Consider the following 13,146-nt stretch of genomic DNA (forward strand, 5'->3'; position numbering starts at 1 on the left):
GCGATATTTTTGTTATATTCTTTTAAAAAGTGTTCTGAGGGTGCGCTTTTCCGAGGTAGAATTCTGAGAGAATTATCACCAAGAGGCGAATTTAGCTTCTGCAGATAGCGACCTGTCCTGAGAGGCGCATTTCATCTTCTGCAGATAGCGACCTGTCCTGAGAGGCGCATTTCATCTTCTGCAGATAGCGACCTGTCCTGAGAGGCGCATTTCATCTTCTGCATATAACGAACCACCTGCCCCGAGAAGCGAATTTGGCTTCTATGGACCTGCCCCGAGTCATTTAGCTTTTGAATTGGCTTTGTTTATTCATGGAAGTGATGAGACTCATCACACTTCCCAAAGGATTCATCAAAGGATTTTTCCTGGGACCGAATGGAAAAATCTAAACACCAATTTCTTCATATGTATCTGGAACACCATACGTCAACTCTTGTTGTTCAAGTCACCTTAACTGTAACTGCCAATTCATTTCCCTCTTTTAAGAAACTTAGAAATTTCCTTGGATAATAAAAGATAATTATGCAGTTTAATAAGTTGAAAAAATCCAAGAATTCTAAAACAATGCCGTTACTTTTCGATATAAATGAGACTATTTATTCTTCAATAACACATTATTAAACTGAGACGACTAAATCAAAACTTTGCACACAAGTGTGATTGAATATTAATCTTTTTAATACTAATTCGATTTAATACTTAATGAAACGTCACAATTGATTATCAAATTGTAATTAACGAAACAAAACAAAAATATCTGTTAAGTCACTGGTCCTTATTAAACTTTTCTAAAGAAAACTATAGAGTGAATGACAAAAAAATTAACTACAAGATAAAAACAACAGTTTTTCTTAATATACAAACAATAAGTACATATATATCCGCATCGATTAAATTTGATAGTGAAACTACAAAAAACATGTCTTCAAATACTGTACATAAATCAACTTAAAAATGCCTGTACATTAATATTAAAGCCTATATTTTAATCACTTCCTTGCGCCGTAATTTCTATTCAGCCTTACTGACGCAAAGTAGGTTTAAACTTGGCATTTGGAAGTGCATCCATGGAGGCTTTGACTACAGTAGAACTCGCTGAATCCAGACTTTTAATCAGGGTTTTCGTTTAATTCGGCCGAAATATTTAATCCGTTAAACCTAGAAAATGTAAAATACTATTCACAATTCGGATTTGACTTAATTCCGAGAAATCTGGGCAGTCTCAAGTCATCCGAATCAACTGAGTTCTACTGTATGTACATGTACTATCAAAGGGCTGATGCGATACCCTGGAATCCCCGTTGACAGCGGGCTGGGGTTGCTGGGAAAACCCAGGCTACATTTCTAATAAATGCTATCTTCAGCATTGATTACTAAGAATCGTATCAATTGCACAACGTAATTAATCTTTATCCGCTTCGACAGATTCTGTCGAAAGATCGTCGACATCAGGACCCGCGGTGGTCTGATCGGATATTTCGCCTCGAATCGCAGAAGTGGTGTCGCGATTGTTGTCATGTCCAAACTCAGCTCGTATCTCGCCGTCTTTCTCATCGCGATCAGATAAAATTTTTGGATCTTCGTTTTGTTGATTCTCCGTGTCACCGATTAAACCCGCGACCATCGGAATATCGCTATCATTAAGGCAAGGATCGACGGATTCCAAGAAACTATCGAACAGATTTTTGCCGTCGAAATGCTCGATTTCGCACGAGTAGTCGGCGCCGCTGCTTTCGTCGTCTAACTGTCCGGAATGTTCAGTTTCGACGTCGGTTTGTATCGTGAAACTGTTATCGTGCTGAATTTCTTCTTTGGAAATCGCACCAGTATTCGCAGCGTCGGAAAGCAGAACGTTCTTTACCCTAAAATCATTCCTCGGTACGGGCATCGCTTTCTCTTCTAGATCCGGCGGCGATATTTCGCCACACGGGAATTTGTCGGAGTCCTGCGGACGCGGCGATGAGCAGCATCGCGGCGACTGCTGGCATCGTTCATCGTCCGCTGTAACCGCCTCGACGGACACCTCCGCAGCCGCGAGTACGAACGTACTTTCTCTGTCCGAGTTCGGGGTCGAATTCATGGAACTATCGAGTTTCAACACGAATGGACTATTATCGTCGCAATCCATGTCAGCTGTCAACATCGCGTCAACCGATTCGCCGACAGCTTCTATCGCGTCTCCTATATCGACCTCGTCCTCTGTATTCATGTCATCATCATCCTCATCATTGCCGCATATTCCTTCTTGCTCTTCCTCCAGTTCATCTAGTTTCTCCAACAATTCCGATTTCATTCGCTCCAATTCGTCCATCTTCTCTTCGATTTCTTCCGCCAGATCTTGCTGTTGTATTTTCGACTGAAGGCTCTCTGCGATTTCGTCCATTTTTTCGCAGCTATCTTCGTCCATCTTTTCATCATCGTCACCATCATTTCTATCTTCGTTCCGGATCACAACATCATTCGCATCCTCTCCTGGTTTTCTTTCTTCAGACTCATTTTCATCTAATTTCAACGCGAAAACAGGTTTTTCTAACACAACAGGACCAGGAGCCACTACTTTGACCTCAGTAGCCTCGCTAACCTCTGGCACTTCACTTTTCTCGCGTTCTCTTAAGTTAGTTGAAGCGGTTTCAGTAACATCGCTGTTCAACTCTTCACCGCTACTCTGTTCAACTCGAACATCGCCGCAATCATCATCACCAGTAGATTTCAACTCCGCCGATTCACTGTTCTTCACAAGAGGAGTAAATTCCTCACGTAGACTACGTCTAACCTCCGAGGACGGTTTCGATTTTTCCTCAGATATAACCCCGACATTGTTTTTAGCAGCAGCAGCAGCAGCATCCAATCCAGGTGTGGATTTCGAAGCTCGTGGTTTTGAATCACGTTTTGACAATGGTTTTGATTTCGCGATAGTTTCATGGTCGTAATCAAGCATTTCTTCGAAGCTCAGTCGTTTCCTCGACGAGCTAATTAGTGCTGGTCGTGGTTTCTGCTTCTTGGGCGGAATCTCCGTCTCCGGGAGCCTCGTCTTTCCTTCAGCCGCCCGTTTCGTTTCCAATCCAATCCCTTTAATTTCACTATTTGCTTTTTCTCCGACCATCGAATCTTTTCCCTGGGAACTTTTGGATGTGACAGGTTCTGCTTTGCGTTTCATTTCGTCGACGATCTCTTCTCCTTTTGACAGAACTTCGGGAGAACTTTTCGATTTATCAATCTTCGATTTTGCAACATCTTCCTGATCTTTTTCATGATGCGATTTCTTGTGCTGATTGCGCTTCGTCGTTTCAATTTTCGACAGAACTATTTTGCTATGAGATATCCTCTTCGATTTGTATGATTCGGTCGGACATCCGTGGCTGCCGGCGGATGCTTGCGAGCTTCGCCCGCAAGACAAGCACGCTTTCGTAGCGACGGTCGTTTCGTGATCGGCATGAAAATGTTTGTCCAGTTCGACACGAGATTCCACGCTCCGCTGACAAGTCGGACAATGATCGGTTGACTCGGCGACGTCGTCAGAAGCTTCTGACGTAATTTTCTCGCGTTCTTCGCTCGGCAGGATTTTTGGTTTGGCGGCCGGTATTTTCGCAACTCTTTCGACGATCTCCGAATCGCAACGCTTCAAAGCGACCACCGGTTTACGCATTAGTTTTTCGTCTGGAACGACAGTGGCGCCAGCGGCCGGTTCAATGCTGTTACTGGCGGAGACGGGTTTCTCAGCGACGGCGTGTTTGGAAACGTGTCGCACCAATTCGTACGTGTGTTGGAAGTTCATTCCGCAGACGGAACACTTGTTGCGCTCGGGCGGCAGTCGTTTCTGCAATGCTTGCATCTTCTGTATGATACGCTTCTGCAGTTCATCGCGAGTCGTAGTACCCGTTGTCGAAGTCTTCGCGCGACTATCGCCCCCTAGTGGTGGTGATGCAATCTTCGATGATGTTGCGCTTCCTGAAGACTCTAGCGATGATGATGACGATGAATTTTGGCTTAATGAAACTTTCGAAGGCGAATCATCTTTACCGATTGCAGAAGAGGTTGACTTCAACTGTGTATTTTCACCAACATTGGATGCAGGAGATGTAACTGACGAGGAGTGATCGGTCTTGTCGCGATTCTCTAGTCCGGACTGAGAAGAATGGACTGATTTCTCATGTTCGGATAGCAGCGACCGCGACTCAAATACGCCCCAATCACACGATGCGCATTTTCGGTAGTCATGGCATTGAACGAAATGCTGTTTCAATTCCGCAAGCGACGGGAACGCTCGCGCGCAATGTCGACATCGCTTCGAGGACGGATGCACGGTCGCCAGGTGCCGTCGCAGGTACGTTTTATCGGTGAACCCGCGGTCGCATCGTACGCACGGATACGGTTTCCGGTGCATACGCATGTGCATCTTGTAAAGCTTCTTCAAGTGGAACGAACACGCGCACGCCTCGCACCAGTAGTCGCGTTGGGTTGTGTGCTGCGCGACGTGCGTCAACAGGAGAACGCGCGACGCGAACCTCCGTTCGCAGATTGAACACGCGAACGCGCGATTCGACAGATGGTGTCGGCGTTTGTGCGAATTCAGCCGCGACCACGACGCGAATGACGGACGACTCGCCGTGCACAGGTGGCACGCGAAGTGTCTGCGCGCGATTCCGTGTCGCCGGTGTTTATGCAGAATCAACGAATCGCGGTTGACGAATCGACGGCTACAGAGCGTACACTTGAACGACGCTGCTTCAAAGCTGCTCGTATGCGATCTCTTATGTGCCTGCGCTAAACGATGCAGCGTGAATCGCTTCTCGCAAACTTCGCATCGATATTGCTTTCCGATCGATGGTTTTAAGGTAGCTTTAGCAACGGCTGATGTTTGGCGAGTCTTGCTGTTGCTGCTGCTACTGCTAGTCTGAGATGATGTTGATTTCTTACGAGCTTCAGGGGGTTCACAAGGAGGCGACATTTTTATTTTAGCCGATACCTGATTCTGATGAGGCTCACTAGGGGGTGTTGTCTTTGAGGCAGGCGGAGTCTGCACAGTCTCACTAGTAGTTGTTGTTTTTGAGGCAGGCTGAGTCTGCAGGGTCTCACTAGAGGGTGTTGTCTTTCTGGCAGGCCGAGTCTGCGCGGTCTCACTAGTAGTTGTTGTTTTTGAGGCAGGCCGAGTCTGCGCGGTCTCACTAGTAGTTGTTGTTTTTGTGGCAGGCTGAGTCTGCAGGGTCTCACTAGGGGGTGTTGTCTTCCTGGCAGGCCGAGTCTGCGCGGTCTCACTAGAAGTTGTTGTTTTTGAGGCAGGCCGAGTCTGCGCGGTCTCACTAGTAGTTGTTGTTTTTGTGGCAGGCCGAGTCTGCGCGGTCTCACCAGTAGTTGTTGTTTTTGTGGCAGGCTGAGTCTGCAGGGTCTCACTAGGGGGTGTTAGTTTTGTGGTAGGCAGAGTCTGCAGGGTCTCACTAGGGGGTGTTGATTTCGTGGCAGGCTGAGTCTGCAGGGTCTCGCTGGGCAGCGTTGTTTTTGTCTGATGAGGCTCACTAGGAGATATTGTCTGCATGGTCTCATTAGGTGGCGTGGTTAGCGTCCGTTGAGGCTCACTCGATTTCTCTGCTGCTGCGACTTCAGAATCTAGTTTCCCATCATTAACTTCATCATCATCTTCATTCTCATCTTCCATCGTAATAATTTTCATCGGTACACCTGGATGCTCGTGACGGAAGTGCGGAATGGCGGCGTTAACGTGGTCGAAAATCGTCGAGCAAATAGCGCACTTGCACGGCTGCTGATTGGACGAATGATGCACCAGGTGACGCCGCAACGACGCCATTTTCATCGATGCTTTGCACAGTGGGCAGATTACGTGATCTCGTTTGGCGCCGACCCGGGACGCAGTATCGTCCTCGGTTTCCGTCTGCAGCTGAGCTTGCACCATGCGTAGCCTCGAATCGTGCGCGATGCCGCATCTGGCGAGGCAGCTACCGACGTGTTTGTCGTACGCGTGTTTCTTACGATACGACGCCCCGCAGCCCTTGCACGTCCGGCCGTGCGCGGCGAAGATGTGCTGCTCGCATTCGCACTCGCTTAAACCAGCCCACGAACAAGCATCGCACAGGTAGACCTTTGGGTTGGCGGTTACGACGGCGCCGCAATCGTGAATCTTCAACTCGTCTACGTCGACGAAACGCTGCTTGCACAAATTACACGCGTAAATCGGCACGCGTCGCTCGATCGGGTGCGCGTCAGCGGCGTGCTCGCGCGCGGCTACCGCGTCCGGGAAATACCGCGGGCACGTGTGACAGCGTATGCGCGTCGTGTACACCGCTCCGCTGCGGTGCACGTCGAGCCCGTGTCGGAGCGCGTGGCTCTCGACGGCGTAAACGCGTCGACTCTTCGGCGGGCAGATCGTGCACTCGTGTTCGTAAACGAGCTGCCAGTGATTGTCGGCGACGTGTTTGTCGAGCGTCGACAACGCGCGGAACGCGTAACCGCACGCGTAGCACACGTACGGACACTCGTTCGCGTGCGCCGACGCCGCGTGGCGCAGACATTTCGATTCGTTGGCGAACATCTCGCGACAAACGCAACAACTTTTACGACGCGTTCGTTTCTGACGGTCGTTCTTATCGGAAATCTCGACGGCGGTCGTAGTAGTTTTCATTTGGTCGATGGCGCGTGATTTTCTGGTCGATGCCCTCTTTTTCCTATTCGATATTTTTGTGTCTGAAAATTCAACGAAATATCATCAAGAAAACACACGCTTTGCGATAACTCTGCGCACTTGTAGAAATCGAACGTACCGGACTTTGTCTGAGTTTTCTGCATAATTGATGACGTATCTTCTTCCATCGCTTCATTACAGTTGAGATCGACAACAGGATTTACATCAGGAGTATCGCTTGTAGCAGAATGATGACGCTGTGCGAAAACAAATCAACAAAATTCAAATAAATATCATCCGAGAGCGTTATTACAGGTATCATTCTGTAACCTGGATTCACTAAGAGCGAACGATCGACAATCATTTAAGAAAAATGCGTTGATAAAATGTCTAATATCTGGTGTTTATAGATCATTTTCAATTAAAATTTTTCCGGTGATTTTCTGAAATCACGCTAGAAATTGAAAGAATGCATTGACTGAATGTTTATTTTGCCTATAATAAAGTCTCTACCTAAACTCGAGTTTACGAATTTTATCCGAAGTCAAACATATTTAGTTCACAGCAACTCTAAATCAGTACATTGTATTCAACAAAGCCAATTATGAATAATAGTTTACACATGGTTCCAAATAAAATGGAAAAATATTTCATCCAAATTAAGTGAAAATCCGGATTGATCAAGTTCTACCGTACAGGTGGTTTTGAATTGAAATTACCTTCACTTTTTTCGATTTTCTACTATTATCTGCCGCTTTCTCTTCCTCGTTGTTGTCGCTTTCGATGATTTTTCTCTTAGCAGACGCTTGTTCATCGTCGGAGCGCGCGACGAGCTTTTGCTTTCGCGACGCTTTCGTTTTCCTCCCCCTCGACGCTTTGTTCCGTGACTCGTCTGTTGTATTCCGTGTGTCCTCATCCTGTGAAACGGTCTTCTGTTCGATGTCTCTCTGCTTTGTTGATTCATCGCGCTTTTCTCTTTTTCTGTCCGGTTTAGTTGGCGGAGCGTCGTTCTGTTTCGATTCGGCTGAAGTCTGTCCATTATCGGTTTTCGCCGCAGGTTCATCTGCAATCGCAGTCGACACACTCTTGCATACGTCGATCCCAGACGCAGCCGGCGTCTGACTCAGGTTTCTTGGCTTGCGCTGAAACAAACAATAAAACACATTACATTCATTAACGAATGACTAAGAAGGGTGGGCTCTTTTATTTGACTTTATTTTCCCTGACTATTGCATGATATGCACACGTTGTTTTCCCTGACTTGATCTGCTAAAAATCCGATCAATTAACACAGTCAAATACATAAGACACTAGACGGAAACTGTTTGATTTTACATGCGAACTAGCATTCTCAATAAATATCCCCGACTTATCCCTGATCTGCCAATAAATTTACCTGTGAAATACGTAAAACATAAACTGACAGAAACTGTGTGATTTTGCGCAAGATCCAGCAATTTCAACATATATCCATGTTTTTTTTAGGGATTTTATGGGACGCAGGAACCCTGACACTGGCATATTTTTCTCGATGCATACCTGAAGTGCTGTTTTGGTATTGCCTCGGCTGGCTCGGTCAACCGATGTGTCAGTTGCTGTCGCTTCTGATGAATAAGAACCACCGCATGTTCCCGTGTCCATTTCCACTTTTTCATCAGTAGCCGCGACTTGCTTGTCGTTCGCTTTCAATAAGTGAAGAACACCGTCTATTACGATGAATTTCTGCGTCTGTTCAGTTGACGAGTTGACATCGACATGTTGCGTCTGTTCAGTCGACGAGTTGACATCGACCTGTTGCGTCTGTTCAGTCGACGAGTTGACATCTCGTTTGGTCGCCCGATTCAAATCGACCGAATCGTTATCTTTGCGCTGCGATTTCGATTTCTTCGATTTTTTTCTCCTAGCGGTTTTTTCGGTAACCGGTGTTTCATCCGGTGAGATTACTATCGTTTCGGTCGGAATAATCGAGTTTTCCGTCGTATGCGTCGCCGATTCAGTTTCGCTCGTCGCGCTCAGGCGCTGGTTATCTCTGACCGGAATCGGATCCGGAGGAATCGCTTCCGCCGGAGCGCTCGCGAATCTGGAGCGCGGCGATAAAACGGCAAAATTTTGTCGCGATAATTCGACGTTTTCGCCGCCGAGATTTTTCAGCGTACTCTTTCGGTACAGTTCGAGCAACAGATCGTCAAATTCTGTCGAATAAAACGAAATGGAATAAATTAAAGACGAAAAGGATAATTAACAAATATACGGTACACGTGGAGTCTTTTGTGCAGTCATGATGCTGGTTTTCAAGATACAGGCAATGATGCAATGGTGGACAACGCAGCCACTTTATTTTCATGTATTACAAGACTTGTTATACACAAACTTGAAGTTTGTGTTATCTTGTAGTAAATAGTCAAGGCTTTCATATGATATAAGATTTGATGAGGTGGGCCACCGAAATCGTGTCCTTTTGACCCCCGAAATCCATCCAGACTTCTTTTGATTTGAAGTGACCGCTCAGATCTGTCATGTTCATACTCCAAATACTGAAGAATTTCAAATGGGAAGATGTTGCATATTTTAGGCGCTTTGAGGAATAATAGCAGGGAGGATACAGGCAGCTTGAGGAGTAATAGGCAGGGTTTATATGGGCAGCTTGAGTGCTAATGGGTTGATAATGATTTTTCAGTAGTCATCGAAACCACGCATCTCTCTGTCGCTTCTTACCTTGGAAGTTGAAATCGACGTTGTTTTTGAATCTGTATTTTTCGATGATGTCCACGAAACTTCTCGCGTTCAGTTGTAACATCAGTTCTTCTAACAGCAACGCGGAAACTTGCTCGTTCTCATGGACGGACTCTTTCAGCGAACGATAAGGAATTCCTGAAATTATGTCAAAACTGCACCTAAAACATACATCGACTGAGCAGATAGGCTCGCATTCTGCAGTACTCGCAAAACAACTAATGGAAGCAGCAGGAAATGTTTATACAACTGAGTCAAAATTTTTAAATTCGGATTCTGAAACCATACACCCCCTATCAGTTTTATAGGTGAAAATTTTTTTCACCAATAAAACTGATTCCCAAAGTATACACCCTGATCAGTTTTATAGGTGATAATTTCATTAAATATAAAAACTGATTCCGAAACCATAAACCCCCATCAGTTTTATAGGTGACATTTTTTGTCACTCATATCAAACAGAAAAGCCGTTTCTGACAACGAGCTCTCGGACTCAAAATATATACTGAAGTTCCACTATTTTCTGACAGGGCCGGGAAAAAAAAGTTTATGACACCGGTTGTTTTTTCTTCGTATTGTACCTATAGTAAGATTATGGGGTTATCAACCTTTTGCGTCAGGCAACTCTGATTCTGAATGTTTTTTTAGACGCAGCTCGATCATCTCAAGAACAACTTCGAAAAAAACTGAAAATCAATAATACTAAGGCAGGCTGGGGATCACTAAAATACCCCCTCCCCTGGGGCAAGAGAGCGATTTCATGTAAAAGCATACTTACTTATCAACAGGTCGCCCATGATGATGGAGTTCCTTGCTTAGCGAATCCTATTCAGAAATCAACAAACAACTAAAAAAAGAAGGGAAGTTTGATAATCAAGAAAGAGAGGGGTTGTTTTGCTTAAAGACCCGACGAGGTCTATTCCAGGATCGAGCTAGCAAATATCGAATTGATCCGATTCGATCGATCAATCAACGAACGCGGTCTGAATTGATTTTTTTCATCATCTTTTAATTCAAACATCTTCTTTCTTCATTTTAAACGCATTTATCGTAAAACTGGAAACAATCCGAGGCAATCAGGAGTTAACCGACTTACCTAACTTTCAACTAGATTCAAAGACGAAGGCTGACACGCTTCCGTCGCTGCAGCATCGTCGTCAGTAAGGCGGAGGCTGACCCAGGGAGGAACAGCTTGAGGCTATATTCATCAATAAAATGTTGCTTTAGTTGCGTTCATTTCAGCGCTGTCGATACTAGGTTCGAATCCCGAAAACCTGAAAACGAATTCCAATTCACTTTATTGATCACCGTATTTGGAAATTCCGACCGACGGTGCGCGAATTACCGCTAGACGGTGCACCGTTCGATAATAAACTACACATCGAAACTTGTTTCGTACACATTTTGTTTCTAGGTCATAACTGTGTTCGGGATGTGTATTTTGAATAGTAGATAACGATATCTTAGATTCTTAATAATCTGTTGTATTTCATTCAATGTTCAAAAACTACACGAAACCGACATTTCATGTCTACAGTTCATTTACGAATAAGAAAGGAGGTATCATGGATTTCGTGAAGAATTCCAGGTTCGTTTTGGTCGTTTCTCTCGGGTTTCTGGTGATCGTCGGTTACTACATGGTACGCGGCAGCGGACCTTACGATCCCGTTAAGGTCAGTTTGGACGCTTCGATGCCCGTAGGCGTGGCCAACGCCACCAGAACGATGTACGTCATCATGTTCGACGCGGGAAGCACTGGCAGTCGAATTCACGCTTACGAATTCGTGAAGGACAACGTGAACAACAAGATCGATTTGAAGGACGAATTATTCGAACACGTCAAGCCTGGGCTGTCGTCCTATGCCGACGATGCCAAGGCGGGTGCCGAAAGCTTACGAACGCTGGTGGAAAAGGCGAAGAAATACATCCCGCAAGACCAGTGGGCATCGACCCCGCAAGCGCTGAAAGCCACGGCCGGTTTGAGATTGTTAGAGAAACACAAAGCCGACAACATCTTGAACGAAGTACGCGATTTCATGCGCCGTCAACCGTTTCAATCGGTGGAAAACGTCGTCGAAATCATGGGCGGTACTGACGAAGGAGTTTACAGTTGGTTCACGATAAATTTTTTGAAAGGTCACCTGGCGAATATCGCGACGACCGCCGGCGTCATCGACCTGGGCGGCGGATCGGTGCAGGTAACCTTCATACCTCGCGAGGGATCGGACACGAAGAAAACCGCCCCGAAATCGCATCTGCATCGGGTACCTGTCATGAAACGCGACGTGGACCTTTATACGCACAGCTACCTAGGACTGGGTCTGATGTCGGCTCGTATGCAAATATTCGGGCGCGATCCCGACGCGAAAAGCCCGACCCAGTCGACGTCTAACGAACTGCATAGTCCGTGTATCGCTCCGGCCATCGAAACCGAATGGGAATTCCAAGGAAACAAATTCACAGTTCGCGGAACAGACGATTCTAACAGTTTCGAGTTGTGTTATAAAGCCGCCCGGGCGGTCGTCGTGAAGCACAAAGTATTCTCGCCGGTGGAGATTAGAAAAGATCGGCCTTTCAATTTGATCTCATATTTTTTCGACAAGGCCGCCGATGCCGGCTTGATCGACGAAGAGAAAGGCGGTCATTTGACGCTGGAAGATTTCTCGAAAGCGGCCGCGAAACTTTGCGCCAATCACGACGCGAAACGCCCGTTTTTGTGCATGGATCTCTCGTACATCACCGCGCTACTGCGCGACGGATGGCGTTTCGAAGAGCGAACTCAGTTTTCGCTCGAAAAGAAAATCAAAGGCATCGAAACGGCTTGGACATTGGGAGCAGCGTATCAATTACTATGAAGAGCTTTTAGATATCATTTTATACGTGAAACTGGTGAAATGAACAAAGGAAAAATATTTTTGAACTTGGACATTTAGGAGCGGCGTATCAGTTACTTACTATGAGGAGATAGACACTTTAAATAACGTTTATGTCAAAACTGGTGAATTGAACAAACTGAAAATACCGTGGAACTTGTTTTGGAATAACGCAATTAAATTCAAAGAACTACACTGTGACTTTGACAATGTATAAAAACTTTCAAATTTCGAATCTAATTTTTCGTAATACATCTACATATATTATATTCCACTTATCAATTATCACTGCTCGTGATCTATCTGTTGCGTGATATGGATATTCCGTCCTTTAGAGCACATGTACATGTATACACATTTTGTGAAACTGAAAGGGGAGATGGTATAGGTAAAGTTTTAACCCTTCATTGCATTAGGTTTCAGTGCAGCTTTACTAGATTCGTACACCTACATTACAATAAAGCTTTCTAGCTGGATTTCCTTACATTATATCGCTTGTCTTCCAACTTCAAACAAACCTTTTCCCTCTAAAACACTTTCGCGTTGTGAACGCACTCTTTGTAAGTTACCTCGATTTCCGTCTACGTTTTCCTTTTAATAAACAGTTGAGGCACATGTTTTGTTATCGTTTAATGCATTATTTTTACACTAATTCGACGATGCGGAACGATGTCAATTCTGTCTTCATTCGGAGATTGCCTCATCTGAGCAACGAATAAAACGGCAGAAGAGAATTGGTTTTGTGCGCTGCTTCTGGACCGACGTTAAAGCCGGGTAGCCGGAAGGCCAGCCTAAACGGGCAAACGATCATCAATACAGCCCCCTTTGACTATGGCCACATATCAATGGTAAACATTCCACCCGCGATTAGATTCAGGATACGAAAAACTAATACAACAGAACCGC

General features: G+C 45.5%; 2 protein-coding genes across 2 annotated transcripts; one reads left to right on the forward strand and one right to left on the reverse strand.

Moving 5' to 3' along the window:
- Positions 1–624: 624 nt before the first annotated feature.
- On the reverse strand, positions 625–10,577 carry LOC141914188 (uncharacterized). Its single transcript, XM_074805454.1, has 7 exons — positions 10,464–10,577; positions 10,146–10,214; positions 9,350–9,505; positions 8,174–8,826; positions 7,354–7,776; positions 6,774–6,891; positions 625–6,696 (listed from the first exon to the last, which is right to left on the reverse strand). Exons 2-7 carry the CDS (start codon positions 10,162–10,164, stop codon positions 1,403–1,405), a joined length of 6,663 nt encoding a protein of 2,220 aa, XP_074661555.1. The 5' UTR covers positions 10,165–10,214; positions 10,464–10,577; the 3' UTR covers positions 625–1,402.
- Positions 10,578–10,732: 155 nt separating this feature from the next.
- On the forward strand, positions 10,733–12,845 carry LOC141913892 (ectonucleoside triphosphate diphosphohydrolase 5-like). The gene has a single exon (XM_074805069.1). It carries the CDS (start codon positions 10,864–10,866, stop codon positions 12,220–12,222), a length of 1,359 nt encoding a protein of 452 aa, XP_074661170.1. The 5' UTR covers positions 10,733–10,863; the 3' UTR covers positions 12,223–12,845.
- Positions 12,846–13,146: the final 301 nt, after the last annotated feature.

The sequence above is a fragment of the Tubulanus polymorphus genome, chromosome 12, assembly GCF_964204645.1.
Source record: "Tubulanus polymorphus chromosome 12, tnTubPoly1.2, whole genome shotgun sequence".
Lineage (NCBI taxonomy): Eukaryota > Metazoa > Nemertea > Palaeonemertea > Tubulaniformes > Tubulanidae > Tubulanus > Tubulanus polymorphus.